At 37.7% G+C, this 23,827-nt stretch overlaps 1 protein-coding gene across 1 annotated transcript in view; it reads right to left on the bottom strand.

The window, feature by feature from the left end:
- CTNNA3 (catenin alpha 3) overlaps positions 1-23,827 on the bottom strand; it is a 586,211-nt gene that overhangs the window by 80,686 nt on the left and 481,698 nt on the right. Inside the window, exon 13 of the mRNA XM_013945648.2 lies at positions 19,677-19,828. Coding sequence (XP_013801102.2) covers positions 19,677-19,828 — 152 coding nt within the window. The remainder of the gene's footprint in view (positions 1-19,676; positions 19,829-23,827) is intronic.

Below are 23,827 nucleotides of genomic sequence, written 5' to 3'. Positions count from 1 at the left end.
TCTGATTGACCCAGGAGAGTTTATATGCTTTATGTGGATCAGAACCACTTTTCAGAACCAGTTCAGTCATCCAAAACTCTTAACATTCCTCCCACACAAAAATACTGATGTTCTACTCATTATGTTTAAACTTTTTTTTTTTCTTTCATGGAAATACCAGCATATTAACATATATGCCCATACATGTTACTGACACAGAGAGTAAAGCATACTAACCTAATGGAATGCAAAAAGATTTACTACTGTAAATTACACAGACCAAACACGTGTCTAACCTAATACTAAGCCTGTGAACGAAGCTGAGATACTGTGAAAAAACACTCCTGCTTGCTAAGCATACACTAGGGATTGTAGAACGACACATTACAGAGACAATGCATTAAGTTTGCAGAAAACCTCAACTGTGGTATTTACTAACTTTTGAGTGCTCGTTTCTAAAACCTTAACAGATTTTTAGTGTACTACTTTGATATGCAGTGAAAATTTGGATAGAGAAAACATAAGAAGCAGAGAAAAAATCAGGTGTGAAGATCTGGATGAATCTGAGAGAATTTAAAATTTAAGGTTTAAAAGAAAAGAGGAGAAAGCTTACTTTCTCAAGAAATACAATTCCAAATGCATCGAAAAGGGTAAAAAAGACCTAAAAGTTAAAAGACAGGAAATAACTAGTCACAAATGCTCAATGAACTGTGACACATGAGACCACATGGAGACAGAATATAGTTTGAGTGGGACGGGTGGGTGAGGGCTGCTGCTAACAAAGGTGGAATGCTTTTTATCTATTTTCCCCTCTGTAAAAAATATTTTATTGACAAGCTCCCATTTCTCTGTCATACAAAGTTCAAGAGCCAGACCTTCAGGTAGCATAACTGCCTCAGTCTACTGATTTTAACGTAGCTGTTAAATTTGTATAAGCGAAAGATGTAGCCCATAACATCTACACATATAAGTTCACAATGGCCCGCAGTCCAGTGGTGCGCTCAGAGGTTAAAAAATACATTAAATTCCCATGAAACGTCAATTTGCTTTCCTTATATTTTCCATAAAGCACATTTTTTTCAACTAATTAGTTGGCAGCTATTCTGTGTAACAGTACAGTAAAAAAATACATGATGGCTTCTCATGAAAAGTATATATTTTGCTCCAAAACACATTTTTAGCACCAAAGTGACATTTAGCATGCTTTTAAAGTAGGCTTGTCTTACCCCTCGCAACTTCATTATAAGCATAGGAAGCTTAGGCTCAGAAGAAGATAAGAAACATCCATCCCTTAAAGCTATTTCTCCTAGTACAATCAGAAGATTTATACAAGGACACAGATACATTTTCTTCTTTTTAACATTATTGTACAGCTTTCATCACCTTATACTGTAAAACACTATCATGTCCTCAGGGAAGCTGCAACTTTGAGAGATGCAATTCTGTTGTGCTGGAACTATTATTAAAGGCTTAGGGCCAAATCCAAAAAGACCAAGGTTCCTTATGCAAAATATAAGCAGAATTTAGATGCCTAAATTGAGTTCCTAAAATCCCCTACTCAGCTGGGACTCTATCCTGGATGTCTCACTTTTTAAACCAAAACGTTAGCTAGGCGCAATGATTCTCCTCCTGTGCATACTCAGAAATGCCTTTGACAGAACAGGACAAACGTGTTAAAAACAATTTTGCTGGCCCAGAAAAAGAGCAAGTAGTTTAATAACTACAGCAGTCATCTGGGAGGAGAGAAAACCCAAATTCTAGTACCTGCTCAAGGACATGAGGAAACGTTTAGTGCCTGAATTGCAATCTTCTCTCTCCCTAGACAGGCTCAAGTTAGAGTGATAGGTGCTCGTGTCCCTCACCCATAGTACCAGAGCTTCAAGAGGATGGGTGGGGAGTGCTCTCACCCCAAAACACTGTACTACATGGTTTTCCAAAATGGAATCCAAAAAATCACATTAAGTGATTGCTTCTGTATTTTTTTCAAAAAATTTTTTAATCAGGGCAATAAATTGAGAAATCTCACAACAGCATGGGTTCTCCAGGCATCGGATGACAATCAGAAATGGTGGCTTCTCTTCTATCAACCACTTTGTTGGTGGTGGGTTTTTGGTTTGGTTGCTTTTCAGAAAGAGCAATCATGATTTAGTTTTTGAAAGAAAAGGCTAAAGGCTACTTTCCTTATAAGAAAATTGTTCATGTAGGATGAGAGTATTTTCATTAAAATACCAATTATCTTAAATTGTATATCCAGCCAGTACTGTGACTGTGGACTGTTTTATTCAGGTTTGTCCAGCACACCACTTATCTTGTATGGCAAGGCATGGCAGAGAGTTCTGAATTTAAATCTGGAGATGAGATTTAGGTGGATGAAAGGTAGATTAAAACTTTGAACTGCAACATCCATGTTCTAACTGCCTACGTTCATATTCCAAGCTCGCTTTCAGTGTCTATGTCCCTACTCCTAATATGAGATTTTTGAATTGTATTACTGTATTTTTTCTCTTTAATTCCATTTAACACATAGTTTCATATCTCTAAATAGAAGTATTTAGACCACATTATTCGATTATTTTAGCTGGGATAAAAATCAGAATTCATACAATAGTTACCCTTTCCAAACAGGATGGCACCATGTGGGAATTCCAGTTTTCATGTTTTAGACAAGACAGTTCTTATACTACCTTAGTATCAGGGATCAAAAGAAAATCTACATATAAATAACACAAGACGAACTGTAAGAAAGGTAACAGAAGAGAGAATGGAAAAGGAATACAAAAAAAGAAAGGGAAAGGAAAAGAAATGAAAAGGATACAAACATACAATACTCATGTGACATAGGGCAACGCACAGCTATTCTGTGATGCAGCACTGTAATTCTTCCAGAGACACCACACTGCATCTTCACAGTAAGCTATTTATATTGGTTGTCAAAGAGGCCCTGACAGGAATTTCATTTATTTTCCATAGGCGGAGCATGATATTTTTGGAAATTAATAATGCTCTCGATGTTTTTTTCTAGGCAGTAGGTAAATCTCTTAGCTCATCAAAATATCCAAGAATAAACAGAAAAGGAACAGGAGATGTATTACAGCCTAAAACCCAATTAGGCCAGGTAAAAACCAGTTGCCGAAACTCTGACCTATCCGGCAATCTTACAGACTGTGTACGAGAGAATCATTCCATTTCTAAATTTCCAGACTGTAGCTAATACTTGCTACTGAGTTTTCTGGAATGCAAAATAGCAGAAGAAAACAATTGTTTTTATTGATGAATGCAGTCTAAAATTTAATCTGGATTTAATTCCACCAGTCCAAAAACATATAATAATTTTCTAGTCAGAGACCAGGCCTATGAATTGGAAAGCTATTCCATTCTACAAACGCATGGCACAATTTCATACACAACAAAAACCACAGCAGCAACACTATTGGATAGGATGATCTTTTCATTCAGGGAAAAATGAATTCTTTCGTTCAGATCCTTTCTGCAGTTAGAAGGCAGCCAGAGTCATCTACTTTCTGATCTGTGAGTTTTCTATAAACAGTAAGAGTAGATCAAGCAGTCCAACCTGAGATAGCAGAAGCTGTAAGATGGAAGGCGAACATTATTAACAGAGTGGAATAGCAAAGGGAAAAGGGTAGCCTAAATTTTAAGCAGACAGGCCTAAATTTTAAGCAGACAGAATCTCAGGTCCTATCTCCACAAGGTACTGGCTCCACTTCAGAAATAAGCAGTTAATCCACTGTCTGGAAGTGCAACTCCCAACACAAGCAAGTAAAATCACAATTTGCTCTGGTGGTGCTCTGCCCTGCTTAAAATCTGGGTAAGCTCTACTTCCAGCTTCACTTACCAAGACAACAAGCCTGTGTCATTTGTTGGCCAGTGAGCAGTCAGACCGAGCTGAGTATTCAAACACAGCCAGGGCGTTAGTGAGATCTGACAACGCATCAAACACAAAATTGTGCTTCCACATGGAAAAGCTTGTTACTTTTTTGTGTTTAGCTTTTCATAACTGAAATAGAAAACAATTCTTCAAGTCTGTTCTGTATTTGCTGAAAACTAATTACACTTCACATTCGTTTTTCACAAATCCTGTGTTTGCGAATCTGGAATCAAACTTTCACAAACCCAGAAAAGTTTCCAGAGTGTATGTGGCAGAACAAGCCTGTGGGGTCTGCAAAGCTCATAGATGTCGGTGACATATTCTGCCGGGGTGCCAAACTGCTTTCATGCTATGGCAAAAGACTGATCCCTATTCTGATAGCAAATCAGCCACGAATATAAAGAAGGTAGAGTTGTCTGTCATCTGCTTAACTGATATCCTCACTGAGAAAATTACACATGGAGAAGGCAAACTCCCCAGGGTGAGCAGCACTGTGATTAATACAATAAATACAGGTGGAAGAACAACAGATGTCTGTTATCCAGCTGGCTCAGACACTGATTACTGTGGTCAATCCCAATCAGCACATGGCTCTAACTGATCTAAATTTGACAAGAGGGTGATCATTTTTCCTCAACCTCCTCACAACCTTAAAACACAAGTAACTAATATGTACAGTGAAGAATCACTTCCCCCACCTATGCTGGCAACGATCCCAGTGGAGGAAAGCTGCTTACGTGGAGAAGAGCAGATGCTGGAACGAGGGCCGTGCAGCTGCTCTGGTGCAAGGAGGCTCTCTAGGGCAGCCGTCTGTTGGCAAAGCCATTTCCAGGGACACACAACCTTCCCCAAGCTGCCACTACCTCACTCTAGATAGTTAAGGGCAGCTTTTTATTCTCAGTACACCATACGGATATGCTTTACTGTGTCATAACGCAAAAACAGTTATTGTTTTTACAGGTAAATTTAATACTACAACACCTTTCAGGATACTTGTAGTTCCTGAGCTAACAGAATGGCACGAAATAATCACTTCTCATGCACCATTTTATGCTGGACCATTTCTATGAGAAAGGAAGGACTCTTTCCTTTCAGACAGAATTCTGTGCAACTTGTTGAATAATTTGCGTTTTTTGATCTTTTCTGTAACCCTTTTATGCAGGCTACTACTTGGAGACCAGGATAACAGAGTATTTGGACTAACAGACTGATTTTATGTTAATGTTACTGCTCTAATTTGCTAATAACTGAAGTACTTGCCATAGTGAGCAGCAAGAGGGCCTCAAAAACTAATAGTTTAGTTACATCAAAGCAATGGTGCTTTAAAGATGCAATTTCAATGTAATCCATACCCTAGACGTTGCACAGTACTCCCTTGCTGCAACACACTTCACTTCAATATCAATAAATACTGACTTTGTTAATACTCAAAATAATGAAGCGTCTCTCTCCTCTCTTTTTAAGAACAGGGTTGTAAGTCCCAGAGGTTCTCAGATAATTAGGTAGTATCTGGTTTGTCAACCTCCGAAGAATCTTTTCAGGTAAGCAGTACTTAAAAATACAGTCTTCCAGTTATCAAGTTCAGTGGAGGATTTTTTTTTTTTAATTCTCCAAAGAATTTCCTTTCAGAGTTTCTGGTTCTTCTGAATCCGATTCCTTGCTATTACTATGCCTCCTTACATGTATGCTTACCTACCTTCAACAGCTGTGCATTCCAACTCGGTGAGTACGCTTTCAAGAAAATTATACGGTGCTTCAAGTTGGCAACCAACATGAAAAAAGCAGGAAGGTGTCATTAACTGCAAAAACTAAAATTAAATAAGCCTATGCTAAAAACTAAGGAATTTAAAAAGTAAACCAAAAGAACTATTCAGGGTCAAAAAAACCCTAAATCTTTTTCAACTGTCACGTTGCTGTGTCAACAAGGATATGCATCAACTGAGACTTGATCCTACACTGTTACACCAATGTCTAAACAGCAAATGACACAGACTATAATACTGCTATTCAATTCCTGTACTAGCATAACTGAGATCATAATCTAGCACATAGCTAATTACTATTATATTTTTGAAATATGATTGCAGCTTAGTAGAATACTGAATACATCTGTAATGCACCTCATCGTGTGTTTCTGCTTCACACTAAAAAGAGTCTATCCCAGCAGCCGAATGATTGCACAGTGAAAATAATGGCCGTAATTGAGAAATTTCAGCAAGGCCAAGGATTGTGCCAACATTTACAATCAGTAAAAGGAATCTATGGCCAGGTTTACACTGAACAATGAAGATCTCTGAGCCAGAACTAGCATTAGCTGATTCAGAATCAGAATCACAGCCTGAGCTATTAACCCTATGGAGAGACCACAGTTTTCAATTCCAGGTTTACGCTTCTCAGACTCCAGTGAAGCAGGTGGCAAGACGCATATTTCAATAAAATATCTGTGATTTGTAACACTTTTGCAGTGTCTCCCAGTCTTATTTCCAGAAATTCAGTCCTTTGCTTTTAACAGAATAATATTCATTCCATTTCTCTGGGAATATAATTTACATTAGGCAGTAAGCACCAAATGGCAAGGAAGGAATACACATTGCTTTTCCTTGTCATAAGAAATAGTCTTCAGCAAAGATTTTAACGTTCCAGAAACTATACTGCAATTGTACTAAGTTTCCAATAAGTTACTAAACTAGAGCTACTAAACTATTCTGGAAAGTTCTACTTTCTTGAAAGAGAGGGGTAATTTTTTGAACAATTAAATACATAAACATATTCAACATACTTGCAATATAATTTCATCCCTAAACTAGCAAGTATTGAATTTTACAGTAGTATGCAAGTCAAAACTGTTCATGCCATCCACTTCTATACAAAGCATATTGGCTTCACTGTCTGATCCAGGAAACTCAGCAATAAAAGACTTGATGGCAAGTCACGTAGCAAGCTGCTGCTGAAAAGCACTTAAATTCAGAGCCTTGCATGATGCCTAAGGCTGTATAGCTTGGGCAGAGTACAACGCACATATGCCAGAATTGCCAATTCCAAATTTATATTGCAACAGATACAGTATGCAGCTGACACTTTCACCACTGGTCCCTGTATCAGCGTATCAGATATAATTTCAGTACTTCTGTCCATATAAAAACTTTTTTTTTTTTTTTTAATAAGACAACATTTCTCATTAGCTGACACTTTACAAACTAGAAACTTAAGGCAGATTTGAGAAAATAACATTTTTTAACTGGAGAAAGAAGAAGAAGAAGAAGAAGAAGGGTCATACAGTCAAGTGCTGACTCTAACCTATCATGGATAAACACAATAATGAAGGAAGTGTTCTTTCATAGTCTACTATTTGTAAACAATTTAGCAAGCAGCTTGCTTTTACAGATATGATAAAGATTTTGCACACTATATTGCTGTGTCCCTCAAGTTTGCCCCAGTGTGACTGCATCAATTCTCCATTACTGTTTTAACAATAATATATAAAAGAAAAAAAACACACAATAATGCCAGCTGTATTTAGAATAAGCTGATTAACCTTACTTACATAAGACAACTGTATTTATGAAAGACTTAACTGACAGCCATTCCATCACAAAAGAAACAGCACATGCTAATCTGAATAAAAATTGAATTTGCTCACTGATTTGTTTACAGTAGATCTGTGTTACTCTTTACGGTAATTTTATGTAAGCAGCTTGTCACATGAAATTATTGTTCATCATAAAGTATAAATAAAGGCTCTCTAGGGAGCCCAAAAATGTACAAAAGACACTCTCACCCTTACTCCAGAGAACCAGAAAGGCTCACCAGTAACAAAATGAGAGACCAAAACATAATGGAAACATGCAGTTCTTCAGTCACCATACACAATAAAAATGTCTGTTCTGAGCAAACATTTTACTGCAATAGTTTTTAGAAAGTTTTAATCTTGAACCAGACACTATTCTGTTAGGTGCTATATAAACACAGAGGAAGTTGCCAGTTCTGATCTCAAAGGCCATCTAGAAATCTAATTAAATGACAGGAAACAATAGATGAATGGCAGATGAACTCAGGTGGAGGCAATATAACAAATCAGTGCTACCCAGTACGATAAGCGTTGGTCCTAACACAACAGTGATTCAGTCATTGCTGTGAAGTCTATAATACCCTTGGGAAAAGAATGTTTAAAAGAGGGAAAACTCAAAGGAAGATTCAGTAGCTTTAGGGATGTTTAGAGATAATATTAAGCAAGTGCAAGATGAGTTCTGTTAGATATTGCCAAAGAGATGGTTATTAAATATGAATTTGCTTGTGAAATTATCCAGCAGTAAGGCACAGATTACCTGTGGAACTGCCAGAGGAAGATGGATGAGGGGATGATTAAGATCTTCCCAAGGACAGCTAAACCACAGATGCCAAAGATGAATTCACGACAGAAAAGAGTCACAGAAGCCAAGGATGGACATCATTTATCTATCAAAAATTATCTGTTCTGTTGTGCTGGAAATGGCTGGTTCATTACGGATGATGGGGAGGACTGGGGCTGAGCACAGACAGAAAGTAACGTAAGCTTTGAGAAACTTCAGCATAATGGAAGAGTTAGAGGTCATGTCGGAATCATCTGAGGAAGATAAGGAGAGAAATTCCAAGCAGCATTTTGGGAAAATACACAATTAATGAGGAAAGGAAGACAACAGCTGAAGAAGTATGGGTGGAACACTTTTATAGTAAAGGCACAATAAAGGATGCTTAGATTGTATAGAGCACAACTCCGGAGTGGCAGTGAGTACAAGCAAGGGAAAGGATTGCATCAGTGGACATGAGATCAAAGAACGAGGGCAAACGAAGGGACTGAGAAGGAGAATAGATGAAAGATTCCTGAGGAGAATGAAGATAGAAAGAAGAGATGGGGTAAGGAAAAGGTAAGGATGGGGACATGACATAAACAGAAAAAGCAAATGTTGGCGATGAGTCTCAGCAAGATTCTGTCAAGGCCAGACATTCCTTCTATGACCTTTTCCTAAAATTTGAGGAAAAAGCCCATGGACTATAGTTTTGGACCCGGAGGAGGAAGATGCTTCTTTCTGACCTCTCAGCAGGGACCAAGACAATAATGACAGACTAAAACCAAGCAGCACTGCTTGTGACCTACTGCTTTTCAGAGGAAAGAAAATCTTTGCAATGAGACCCATACGGATAACACTGACAAGGTGTATCCTGATAACATCAAATGCTTTCTCATACACTAACGCATCCATTTAGAAAAAGAGCCCATTCCTGAGAGAAGAATGAAGACAACATATACATAAAACAGTAAGAAAATTCTATGTATTCTTACTCAGAAGGGAGCATCTGCTTTTCAAACTCCTACGCTATAGGACGACCTAATGTAGCACGTCACCAATATCTCAGGCCAGCAGTCCAAGCCAAACAAAACAAAACCAAACCAAACCCAACAACAAGAAGTCCAACCCCCTCACTTACAAGACAAAGAAATTGGCAATTGTTATGAAGAACCAGGAAAATTTGGGGATTGGATATTTGGCAGAATAGGGGGGAAGGAGTTTGCTTTCCTAGCCCAGTGTTCACTTTATATGTAAAAGAACGCAGAATCTAAAACCCAAAAGCTCCCAGCAAAAATGAATGAGACAGACAATCCAGGATGAAAAAGACTGAAGGTGAACATTATTCCCACTCAAGGTGGGGTTTTTTTTGTTTTGTTTTTACGAAAAATGAGCTTAAAATATTTTCTGACATTTTTACAATCAATATTATATTCTAATTTTCAAAGTACCAAAACCCAATTAGATGGGTGTAATTTCTCCTTGTGAGTGAATGAAATAACGGGGACCTAAATACAACTTTTACTTCCTCCTGCAACACAAACAAGAGTATTGTTCCTTTCCATTTGTGAAAGCAGAAGGCAGCAAGACCACGCAAACGGCAGCAGCAAAACCGTGCAAATGGCTGCAGCACGGACACACTGAGGCAGCAGTGGGCAGGATGTACAAAGAGCCACAAGGTCAAAACTCTGTAGTCTGAAGGGGCAGTAGTGTAGAAGCACAAAAGCCAGATAGCTTCTGTTCTTTGCTGTTCGAAAATATCTGTCATTCTCTATCTACCCTGCTGACTCTCACTCAATAGTCTAAGGAAAGGGGACCTGAAGATGTGGGAGGAGAAGAGCCGCCCTCCTTGGGGGAAATAACAATGTAACTGTGCTTCGGCTTCCATTCTGATGTCTGAGATAAAAAGGGTAAGCATCAGCTTTTTGCTCTCCTGTCTCCCTCCTCCAACCTGGTATGAGAACGCACCGCCTTTTCTTTTTTAAAATCAGTAATTTAATCTATTTTTCTACTAAAAAGCCAAGTGTTAACAATTCTGTGAAAGTACGTCAACTCTTCAGAACAGTTGCTCATTATGGCAACTGTAACACTTCCATACACTACAGACCTTCTTCAGGGTACCAACTTGCCCCTATGTTCAGGAAGAAGATAGGATGTGACTTTCAGGAAAACATCGCTAAGCATCTTTTTGCCTTATCTACTCAGCAACAAAAATAAGGATACCACTACACAGAGAAGCAGAATGGTCACCTGATCTGTTGGCTATAGTAAAAGTCTTAAACTAATGAAAGTGGCAGGAAATCAGACCCTTCAGAGCTTGCTATATGGTACATAAAAATGAAATACAGGCAAAATGATATATGTATTTGTTTGCCAGAAAACAGTAATCAACTTCATTTATTTGTGAACACAAACTGACCTGGTACTAAATAGAGATTAGCATTTAAAAACATGATAGCATGTTAAATTGTAACGTATGCAAACTGCTGTAGTATGGAGTATTTGATAAGACATCTGCAAGGCTGAGTCATAATAATAATGACTGCGTTAATGATACTAATACAGATGTAAATATAAATAAGTATTTCTACAATATGAGATGACTCCCCAGGTATACTGTGGGGCATGAATAGAGACATTTTGAGAAAACACATGTAGATGAATTAAGGTATGAAACTGAACACGTGCAGAATTGCTCTTTGGAGATGGTTTTCCCCATAATGGCATCTCCAACACCTGTTGGTGATCCTGACTTGAGATGCCAAGGAGCCAAATTATATGTCAGGGAAAACAAAGTGCCAGAGGCTTTTACTTGCAAGTGTGCATATTTGATTGTGGCACTAAACATTTTTAAGTCACCTCTTTTGTGGTTTCTGCAGCACAAACATAACATTTCCCAGGAACACTTTTTTATGTGACTCAGGGGATAAACCTGCAAAAGGAACAGGTGTATGTCTGGCCTTAAATTTATCCAACAATTACCACTTTAATTGCCTTGGTCAATTCACTGTACATTACAGAGCAATTTGGGAACTACATATTACTCCATTTTCTGTGAAACTCAGTGGACAAAATGCTGACAGTAAACATAGTTCTATGTATTTCGCTTTTAGATGAACAGGCAATAGTTGAGCAGGCTGAACACAAACCAGACCAAGAGCATAATTCGCAATTTAAATAATACCAAACTGATTGGAAAATGAGAGAAAATATGTCTGCCTTTTTTTGCTTTTGTAATATGAAAAGCAAGTCTTGAGGTTTAAAAAACAAACAAACAACCATACACACCAGAAAATTAAATTCAGCTCTCAGAGGCTCTTTCTGTAAGATTAGTTGAAAATCCCAGACACACGAGATCGGAGCTCTCAGCTCTCAAAGTGCTGGAATTGCTGAATCCCTAATTATTAAGTCTTTTCCGGTTAGGATGAACAGGACCAAAAAAAAAAAAACCCAAAACTTAAAACAGTGCCAAACTATGAATAAAAATCACTTCCCCTGTAAGTTAATCAAGTTACATCACCTACTACACTTATGTCATAATCTACTAGTTATGCATCCATCCTGTCTTCTAGGGGAGAGGAGCGCGGACTAAAAAAGTTAGACAGCAGGAGAAGGGAAGACTTTTCAGAAAAGAACTTCTCAGACTGCATGTATACAAGATAGAAAAGTAAACAAGACCACAATTCATTCCCCCTCACAGGACACCTCTAAAGCTAGAATGAACAGAGCAGCAGAAAATCCTGCATCACAGCAATTCCATTTTTTTCTGCATTCTGCACTGTAGCAATTATGCAATCCACACTACCAAATGACTTAACAAGTCTTCCATGACTAAGCCTAATGATTCTGAAGTACATCCTGATGTTGTAATGTACTGGTTGCACACACTCCCCAAAACACTGTAGAGGACATAAAACATTCAGATGCAACTCTGCAGTTATTGCTATCAATATCTGGTTTCTCTCATGCTATTCTTATACTGGGTATGTGAGTTTTTTTCCTGCAAACTGGAGTAAGAGCTTGCTATTTTCATTTGTGAAACATACTGATTGTTTTAAAACAGTAGTCCCTATTTTTTTTTTTAATGTGCTATGCATGTCCCATTCCCTCTTGCAATGTGCATTTACAGTGCACTGCAATTAGACAGCTTTCCAGAGTACCTTTTGGAATTATGCATACACTTAATATTTAGACTCCCTCCAAGAGCATAGAAAGTGTAACTGTCACAATTCCGTCTCAGTTCCTTTCCAATAGATAAGGAAAGGATTCAAGATTAATTTATGAAACAGACATGGAAAAGGTGAGTAGCCCTTTCTTTTCTTAGGTGAATACATTGTCAATTCTGCACTACATACTTCTAACCTGGACTCTGGGGCAGTGGAACACTATTTTAAGTAGATAGTGAAAAATGAATTTGTAAAAGTCTGTATCAGCACTGGAGATGATGATGACGACAAGAGCTCAACGGCTTGTAGTCTATGGAAGACCTCCTTATGGTTTGAATATGCTCAAAGCAGATGTGTCACTCATGGTTGCTCAAACTCTGGCAGCCAGTCCCAAAACAAGGTAGTGCAATGTTGGTGGTCATTTATACAGATTCTGTGAGTCTGTGAAACTGCCTGCTTGCATATTTAGGAAGTGCACGAGGTAGACAAGAGAGTGAAGTTTGGGAATGGGGCCACACAGCTGCACCTGAAACTTCAGGCTTACTCACGGAGTCCTCTTCTCTGCATTTAACCAATGTGCTGAAGAGGGCAGTGGATGGGCTGTAACTGTGAGAGTTCACTTTCATGACTCTGTATATAATTGTATGAGAGAGGGGGGAATGGCCCTGACTTCAAACATATCCACAAATACTATCTTTCACTAATCAGAATAATCCCCCTGGCAAGCTCAACAGATCGATCACGCCTTAGAAGCTGAATAATGCTGAGGAAGCCCTCTTTGCTAGATTGAAGTCTCTGTATTAGAACAGTCCTCAACAGAAGACAGGCACCACTTCTGAGCTCCTTCTTAAAGGCCATCGGATACTGTATCCTCCTTCAGTCACATCTCATCTAGACATACCAATCACTGAATGACAGGACTGATAAGATAAGCAAGAATGGCACCGGGCATGGGACAGTCTGCGTTCTGCATATTTGCTCTTAGATAACAAGGAAGGAAAATCCTCTCCTGGTAGAAAAAGACAACAATGTGACAACTACTATTGTTTATACCAGAAGCCTAGTGTGTAAGGGAGCACATACAAAAATATACCAGAAATTCCTGCTTTCAGCCAGGGGAGCTGACAAGAAGTTGAGGGAAGGACAGGTCAGCTCTGACCTTCTTAGGTCAGAAATGGCAAGAAGGTTATCTGAGTTGCAGGTCCAAGTACCTTGCTAAGTACTGCTGCAGAAATTCTTCCTCTTGTGCATTTGGTGTAGGATATAAAAATGAGGAGAAAACATTTGTTTAACAAACAACTTGAGACATATTTGTAATGGGTTAACGTCAGACATAAATTTTAGACAAATAATGAAGTTTTTTTAGACAACAAGAACTCTTCTTTGTCTTTTCTCCCTATGAGGTCCCAGGGCTCTCTTAGAAAAAGCAAACAAACGCAAGACTGCAGTAAATGTCCTTTTCTTAATAGCTTCCCTGTTTCGTTTTGTCTTCTCTAGCTTTTAAATAGAGGTTCAATTCATATGTGCCATTGCCTGGAGCTGACAGGATCTAACTCATCCCTGCTATGGAAGTAAAACCACGTAGAAAATGCTGCATGTAGAATAAATCTGTTATTAATTAAAGCAAAGGTACAATTTAAAATAGACACTTATTAACAGCTGAAAGAGAAACACTATGATAACAAGGCTTTCACCGTTTGCTACCTTCCTGAGAAGTCCATGCCCTGAAAGTTCCTGCAACTCGGCTGGATACAAGAAAGAAATCTGCTGTGATGTCTCTCATTGAGAGAAATCACGTGGACTGAAGAGCTAACAAATTCAGTATGGATGAACTCTTCATTTCTTTAAAACAGAAGTGAAAAACTATCCACAATTTGTTAACAAAAGGAAGGAGAAAAAGGGAACCCATCTTAGGGGCATTTTGAGAAAGCCAAAACATTGAAAAATAAGACTACATAGGGTCATCAGCTAGGTTGTAGAGAACTGAAAGTGTAGCTAAACTGAATTGGATTTTGCAAAGGAAATTAAAACCCACAGTAAAACATTGATTAGCTAAAGGAATAAAAAGATGGTAAGGAATGAAATGAGAATGATCAAGATGAAACAAAAGAAACTAGGTATGATAAAAAAACAAAATGAATGCTTTGCCTCAATTCTCAGAGGAAAAAAAAAAAAGGGGGTGCAGAACATGGCACAAAGACAGCCTGCTTAATGGAAATAAACACATGGAAATAAAGGCACAACTTCCAAAAGAAAAAAATATTCAAAGAGCCTAACACAGTAAACTCAAGAGGGAATGGGTAGTCTCCATGCCAGAATTCTGAAAGAAGTAACACATGGAATACGCATCCAATAGAAAGAATTTTTAACAAATGTGTCAAAACAAAGGAAATATCATATCATACAATAACAGCAATCTTGAAAAAAAATTTTTTTCCACCTCATAAAATTATGGAATGCAGGTTCCTCATTTGTTGCTTCCATGAACATGGATTACTAAAAGCAGTCTGAATGCAGCATATGAGCATTTTGCCCTCTTCTTCTTCGGAAAACTGATAGCAGCACACCTGTTTACCCCTCCAATAAAAACAAAGAATTCCATGAAACCTAGACTTGAATTCTTTTCCCTTTTTCTTGGTGTTTCTGTCAGGATGACTTTATTACTGCTTCAACTATTGGTAATTATTATTCATTTGAAGTCATTACCACTCTCCACTGTGTTTAATATGTTAGTGGAATATTATTAGCTGTTACTTCAACCCAGCTGTCTCACACTCTTCAGCAAACTGCACTTTCAAACAGAAGCACCATTTTTAAAAAGTTCTAGCACATGTCTTAACATTACCCTGCCTTTAATTATTGTTTCAAAAACTGTCAGCCTGTTTTCTTCAACTTTTTCATATAGTCCACATGGCAAAATTCTTGTCTTAAATTCCAATACCTAGCTCAATCTATTTTCATAATAGCAATAGTCTGATTATTATCTAAATAATGCCCCAAATGCTCCTGTGCAAAATCAAGCTCTCAAAGCCCCTTCAATTTAACTAAAAACAGATGCTGAAAGAGTCAAAAGAAGGAATTAGGAATGCAAACTCTAAGAAACATGTGCAGCTAAGTCCTCTGGATCAGATATCTGATGACTTCAAATAAACAGCTACCACTGGATGAATGAATCCTTGTAAGTGTTACAATGGAAGGCATCTTAAGGGAGGCATCCTGCAGCTCCAGAGGATTTTCATTACGGCTCATCAACCAGCAAGTGTTATTCACGTTATACCTGTAAAACTGGAATGAATGTTTTACGTACCTAGGGAAAAACTTGAACTTTGAAAGACATTTCTGATAATCTGCATTAATAACAGTATTTGGCAGCATTTTACAGCTAGAATCTCTATTTTTAAAAACATTCTCTGCATAATTACATGCTTGAAATGCTTCCTGAGGAATTGATCTGGAGAGCTTCTGCTTTTATTTTCATGTTGGAAAATCCTCCCCTGTGAATCACTGTCCTTGTTCATTTCTCATTTCTCAATTATATTTTGATCAACAATTTCTTTCCGTGATTCAGTCTTAAAATCCCCTGTAATCAGCAACACATTGTTCTTTGGCACTGTATATGTAAGCTCCTATAGTTGACTATAGAATGCTTTTATTTCCTTGCCTGGGCTGCTGTGGTGACACCATCCATATGTCTGAACAACCATCAGATTTATTAAGCTCCTTATAGGCAAACTGAAATGAAACTGAAATTGTCTGGAATGTATCTAATTAGGAATGCAAAACCATCCTTGCTCAAAAAATGAATGCCAGGGTTTTCGCAGCTCTCTCTCTGTGCTGGCAGTCAGTATCTCTAGGGGATGATGGAATAGCTTACTATCATTACGCCAAACACCAAAAACCCTCTCATGTCAGTCTCTGAATAATGGTATTCATTAAGTAGAAAGCTGCACATGTCCTTTTTAACGAATTAAACTTTTTTTTGATCTCTTGATCTATTGTCAGGACTTTGTGATTGCTGGACTGCTGACGTCCATTCAAATACAGCTGAATGCACTTCAAGCCACGTTAATTTCTAAGGCAAATGCACATATTGTTCAGGATAATGGGAATTTCAGTACAGGCAGAGGCCGGCTAGTATCCTATTGGTCATACCTTCTTCACTCCTCAGAAGGAGGTCTGTCTGCTCTTTGGTACCCACAGCTTCAGGCGCAGCCACAAGGTAACTTCTGATGCTGTTTTTCCTTGTCTTGTCAGATTGCACTGGCAAAGATGCCACAGATAGGAATCTTCATAGTAATACTGACCATTTAAGTGTCGTGCAACGACTTACCAACTTAAAGATGTACTATGCACTTATACAGTGCACTTACTCTGCACTATGTGTTTGTTCAGTCTCTTCAGACCACAGTATCTTTCCCTCACACTTCAAAGAAATACAGGGGATGCAACCCCTTTTATTTGTTTTGAATGACTGTCCATATACTTATACACATCACAGAGGACTATAAGAATATACGCTCAGTTTCCTGCAGAGAAGCATTGGCATCTTCACAGAGACCAACCGAAGCTTTGTTATATTCCTCAGTACATTTTCCAGGGTATTTACCAAAAAAGAGAATTTCGATAAAAATGAAGGTTCAGTCATGATCAGATCATCTGCGGTTCAATCTCAAGAGGGTTGGACATATGGAAGATTCAGATCTCACTGAGGAACATGTAGAAACAACTTTGTAATGTTCTTTAAAAAATGAGAGTCGCTCACTAAGGGAAGGTGGGATGAACAATGTGGGTATTAACTGAAGCTTAACTGCTGCAGGAAAAGGTCAGATGTCCTAACCAAGACTCTTAGCCAATGTTTGCTGAAACGGGAACAGATCAGAAAGACCTAACAGAGTATCAGCCTCAATATGGCGTGTTTTGCCAGAAAAACTCATCTCATGTGAACTTCTCCTACTATGGATAAGAATCTTCTACGAAGCAGAGGAACAGAAGCAACCAGTATAACCCTGTGAACAGGGGCATCTTGAGACTGGGATAAGCACAGCTCTGCTTTAGCACATAAGGAGGAGGGGCAGAGTCCAGAAACTTCTAATTGACCAAGATCCTCGTATCAAAACCACCTACCTATGCTGGCACTTGGCCTTCCCTAAGTAGGACTCTTGGAATTAATCGGAGAAGAGGAAAATGACTTTCCTATCTGTGGAACCAGCCATTGGTAGGCTGTCCAGCTTGCAAATAAAAGGTCTGACACGCTTTTTCCCGTGTCTGAGGCATAACGGTTCATCTAAGAATTACTCCCATTCCTAGCAGGAAACACTGAAGCCATCAAACAACATCTGCATTCAGTCTAACCATATGGAGTAGCTGAGATCACCCATCAGAATACTGAAAATGTGAAGGAGGCAAACTGTAGCCAACTGAATCTGCTCTGATTTACTGTTCCTAAAACTGACTGTTCCCCTACGGAGAAGAGGGTAGCGTTCAAACCTCCTCTATTAATGCAATACATAGCAGTGGAAGTGAGTCTTATCACATAAACATGATTTTCCTGTCAGATAGTGACTTTTCCTGTTTTAACCTGGAAAGCATCTGCTGAAAAACTGTTTTTCCTGGGATGTACAGAAACAAGTTTTATAGTTTCCTGATTAGCAGAGAATTTACCTCCTTTAAAGCATATGGTTATTGAAATGCATCACCAAAAAAGGCTTTTTTGAGCAGAAATGTCTCCAACTTGGACTCCCTTCAACGGGCATACAGTTTGAAGGGGCAGCAAATGGAGATATTGCTCTCATCCAGACTGCAGGCACATCACATTTTGTGGGATCTGTAAATGGAATCTGACCAAGATTAGATGGCAAGAAAAGAAAACATTTGGGAGAAGCTCTAACAGAGGAAGACTAGTCAAATGTGACAGGCACAAACAGAAGGCAAGCAGACATATGAAGACTCCTTGAATACATATGGCAGAAGTTGAATGTAATTCAAACAGGATTAGAAAAACTCCTAAATCCAATAGAAATAAGTGAAAGGAAAAAATGCTGCAGGATTGCAAATCATCAAAACAGCGTTTTAACTCTTTCAGGCAATTGCAATGAAATTGGATGGTATTAGTTGAACCTTGCTCCATGTACTTAGGTGCTGAACAGGACAAGTAAGCCAGGCTTCAGTGAACTCTCCAGGTATTGTAAATCATTATCTGATTTTTAATGACCACCATATAAAAGCACATATGGACAATCACTCCAAGATAGAACCATTTAAGACAAAATAACTTTCCTTGCAGGTGAAGTGAAAGCACAGTGTACCGCACAATAGGGTTTCAGGATTTCTCTTCAGTATATAAACAATTTCATAACTGACAACTGCAATAAGGACCGGACATTCTAAAGATTCTGCATATTTGAATTCCTACCGAAACTGTTCAACTTACACATCACAATATTTTAAGAGATTCACCCAGATTTTCCATATTAGCCTGCAGTATATGTATATAGTTAAAAGAAAAAAGAATCTGTTTCTCAGTTTCTATTCAACTGCATAAGACAATCTTTCTTTGAAAATATACATATATATTTATTAATGTTTAATTTTATTCCTAAAAAACTTACTGAACATAAAGATACTACGGCTCAGCAGCTATCTTGCGTCATCTGAAATGGGATTTGTGCATCGAAGATATTCGGGGGAAATTCTACATTTGACAAAATTCTGTTTCAAATTTAAAAAATATGCTTTTCTGAAGCCTTTTCATGAACTACTGGATAAGCACTAGGATAATCCATGATTTTGTAAGTAGGTGGATTCAATCATATTGATAGAAATCAGGTTGTTAAGTGTTCTAGTTTGGAGTCGACAAAACTTCAACAAGAGTTTAACAGGATCACCTGAATATACTCTTTATCCCTACCTTTCACCGAATAAGGTTAAGGGCAGAGCCACAAGTATTTCAAGTATTCCAGATATTCCAGTATTTCAATATTCCAGATATTTTAGAACAATTACAGGTGGGTTTGTAGTTGATCATTTATGAAGTAAATCAAGATCTTCATTAACCTCACATACCTAGATATTTTTAAAGAACAAAGCACATTTTCCTGAGACATTCTGATATGGTACTCTTGTTCTGTACAGAACAGTAATCCAGCCTCCTTGAGTTATTATTATACGTATCCCAAGTAACCCAAAATCCCCAAATCAGTTCAATCTGGATATGAGCTTTGGGGCATATTTGACATACATAGTTCTACACTCTCCTGAAAACGCCCTAATGTCCTGAATTGTCTTATAAGTGAGTATTAAAGGAACAAATCAAAAACTTACCCGAATCACCATGACTGAGCATCTGATATTATGAATTGTATCATAGACCTTCTTAGAAACGTCCACAAAATGATTATCATCAAACAGATGCATTTTGTTCTTGCTGAAGCTCTCCAATGCAATATTTACTTGACTAATAAACTCTGGAATCGCTATTGAGAAAAACAAAACAAAACAAAACACACATACAAACAAAATCCAGTTAGCATAAAAATGATAAAATACATCATTTTTATTTCTGGCAAATTCCCAGTCACATTGATTAAAACTTGATTAATGAGGTAAAAGAGCATTACAGTAATAAGATGGTTATAAATACATGGAAACCCATTTGTAATTTTTATCACATGATGTTTGGTGTGCATTCAAGCTGTGGATGGCGATACAGTAAAACAAAGAAGAAGAAACTTTCCCCAAGAAGGACTTGGGAAGAGCAATTGTTAAAACTTTCCACTGACTTCAACAGTAATCTTGCCCACAGAATCAGGAGTTGCTATCCTGGTTCAAGGCTGGAACTACCACCCAAGAGAGAATCCTGCTGTTTCGGAATCTGCTTTCATTCTGAACCATGACAAAACTACTCAAAGATGGATATTTTTCCTCAAACTAAAAAGCACTTGGACTTACCAAGGCAGTGTTCCCTTGTTTTATCGAATCACATAGAAATTGTTCATTATGAGTCAGTTTGATATTAATCTGAGTTTGACCCAGAATCTCCTGGGAGTTTTTGTTCTGGTGCTCCACAGCCCCATTTTGTCTTGTGATCTGGTAGCACTATATCTCCCTTAATCCTTCTCAGCAGTTCAAAGTAAAAGAAAGAACACTGTTCACTATGGAAGATTTTATTTTCTCCCCCTGCTTTGCTTTCCAACACACAAAATAGAAAGAACACTGCCAGAAAATACACAGCACACAAGGAACTCAAACACGTATAGAAAAAACTCATCTGAAATGAAAATTTTTCAAACACTCTTTCCCATTACTTGAAGACTGAAGACACAGGATAATTTGAGAGGAAAGAGACAGAAATCAATTTATGTAATATTCAATATGTATAACACACACTTTGTGAAACAAAAGCTATGTTCAGGCAATGTGTTAGTCTCAAACATGAGCCCCCTCTTCCACAAACCAACAGAGAGCCAAAATCTACCTGTCTTACTTGGTGTGTAATTCATAAATGTATATACCACATGAAAGCAATGGTACCAATATCTTAAATGCAAATCATCCCAGGCAAATTTTGAAGTACGTAATCAATCCTTACACAAACTCAGCTGAAGTCAACATGCCTTCTGAATTAGAAACCCTGGTAACAGATACTTTAATATTAGCAGAGATGACCTGATGATACTTCAGCCTCTGACTTCTCATGGAAATTTCAAAACATAACACTGGAGATAGTTAAATTTGCTCTTAAATTACAGTAACTTCATTGTCTTAGAGCTCAGCTGTGCTCTGTCTAGAGTATGCAACAGTTTTGTCATGTGCCAGTACTCAGAAATAACAAACTTCAGTTAATTTAGTGGTAGTAGGAAGGTTCACTTGCTTCTATAAAAGAGGTTCTCCATCTACAAATGTGAGACAAGCAGATGCCATTTAGTTTTAAAAATAGGATATTTAAGATCCTTTCTTCCATCTTCAGATTATCACTTGAATTACCCTTGCCTTCCAGAAAGGTCACTGAGAAGAACAGATTTTTATATTGTATTGAAAGAAAAGACGAGGCACATTTTTCATCAGCAATGAAACAGCATAGTTCAGAGAGAAAGACAGACCATAGTGCATTTTGAAACCTATATATTTTTTAAAGAAACCCAAATGTCAATATAATTTGTTCTGTTAAACAACAATCATACCTCCTAGGTTATTAAAATAATGGTAAGTGTAGCAATTTTAAACTAAACAGTCGCCTCATATAACATTTACATGAAACTCAACATTCAGCTCTTCACATCCTTTGTAAAAAGGCTGCGAAGAACGTAGAAAGTTTCCAAGAATTCAAAATCTCCACTGGTATGGGCAAAACCATCAGGTGTTTTCCAGGACCTCTTACATCCTCTCTTCTCAGTTCATTGTACTCGTTTTCTTTACTGCACTGTTGTAAAATACGGATTCCCTGCTTACCAGCAGCGCTTTCTGCAGCAGAACTGCCTGCTGCCCTCTGGTACTAGACAGGCTATTGTGTTTATCTGCTGAGGCTCCATCCTGCACCCATCCTCCCTCCATATGCTTATCACTGTCCTGTTTACAGCTCTTTCCAAGGCCAGACTCATTATCTCAGTGCTTTTGCTTTTCTGAACGAATGCATCATTTATGAAAGAGAATTTTAAGCAAATGTATCCTTTACAGCTGATACACTCTTAGTGGAATTACTGCTAAACCATATGCCGCACTTGACTATAAAAATATTATCTCAATGGCCTCACTTAGATAAGAAACAAGTATCCATTTTTAAGATAGTTGCTTTCCATCAGTATCACTTGTACACACAGACAATTAAAACATACAGCAATTAAAATCATAATTCAAATACATGTATGAAACATCCTGCTAATGAAATAAAAAACTTTTCTGGTGTTTCACTTGTTGCTACAAAAACTATTAAATAATTTCTATTATTTGGTCATTTACCCTGTCTCTGACTGGATTATTCCCTCAGATCCCTGACTCCAATCTTGATCATGTATGATTTATCTAATTTTGGGTTTCACAACAAAATGACTACTCAAAAAGTGGGTTTCATGGATACATGAGTTCTTTTCCATGGATGACTGCGATCAGTAAAACTTCACAAGGGCGCATAAATGTACGAATCCAGGCTGAGGGCTGAACCTCTATACTGCCTTTCCCCCCCTCTCCCTTTTTGTGCCAGCAAAGGAGCCGCCTGTATGGGAGACTGCTTCACACACCCTCAAACGGTCCAGGCATCACTCTGAAATGAACACTGCTCTAAGCAGACTTCAATTACATTAATAATGTGCATCTCTGCTGCATTTTGCTTTACTTTTCCAGGCAAACTGAATATAGAGAAAAAGGGATGCAGGGTAACTATGCTGAAACAGATGTATTTTTTCAATTGTTCTGAAATCTAAGAAAAACAAGTTGCAAGTAAATTAAAAAATTTCAAATGTTGTGCAATTAAACCTATCTTTGTATTTTCAAGCTACTAAACACAAACATCTTGTTATTACATTTTAGGAATTTTTTAAATTAAAACAATTTTTGAAGAAAGCATTACTATTTTTTTTACATTTTTTCTATTATTTTTCTTTTTTTTTTCCAATCAAAACTATGAGCAAATTTCAACTTGAACATCTGGAATTCTGCCTCTCTTCTTCATGTTTTGGAAAATACCAATACTGCTCATAACCAGAACTTTGAAAGTCCCCCAAATCCAAAGTAAATTACAGACTATGTGATACCAAAAACATGTCTTCTACTCTTCTTAAAGTTAAGCTTTTTATTTTAAAATTCATCATGTCTTCCCTAATTCTCCTCTTGCTTTAAATAACAGTTCATTTGGTCTTTCCTTATAGGCCATGTCTTCCAGATCTCTTAATAACTTTTGCTTGACCTTCTCATTTTCAACCAAAAACAACTAATGAATCCTGTTTGTAATTTAACAGCAGTCACAGACGAGCTCTTAATTCAGAGGCTACCATTCCTACATAGCACAATCACATCACATAATACAGAAATGGAAACTCCGCTAATCGCTTCATTCCAACCTAGCAACTCCGTGCCTGTTATTTTTAGTCTCGAAATTATCCGGACAACAGGTTTTCAACTTTGTGGAAGGCCAGTGCTCAGTAGATGAAAACATCAGTCCAACTACTGGAAGCTTTTAATGAACCTGGGTTAAGTGATCAACATCACTTCATCATCAATCAGCATAGCTGAAAGAGCAACAATCTCCACAGCTAAAATCTCTGACACCAATACAAAGCCTGACTAAAGAGTGCCTTAACAAAATGAAACTATTACAGGTATTGAATTATGGAAGTGTGGTATCAGAGTAAAAACACAATCAAAAGAAAGTTACAGAGGTCATGTCAGAGTTCAAAATAATCCCCAGAACAGGTTTCAGTGTTACTGATACCTCCTAGATCTCATTAAAAATACAGATTTTTTAAATAATTTTTTTCAAT

This window comes from Apteryx mantelli, chromosome 7 (assembly GCF_036417845.1).
Source record: "Apteryx mantelli isolate bAptMan1 chromosome 7, bAptMan1.hap1, whole genome shotgun sequence".
Lineage (NCBI taxonomy): Eukaryota > Metazoa > Chordata > Aves > Apterygiformes > Apterygidae > Apteryx > Apteryx mantelli.
Note: the sequence above shows the minus strand (reverse complement) of the source record. Positions and strands in the feature narration are given on the sequence as shown.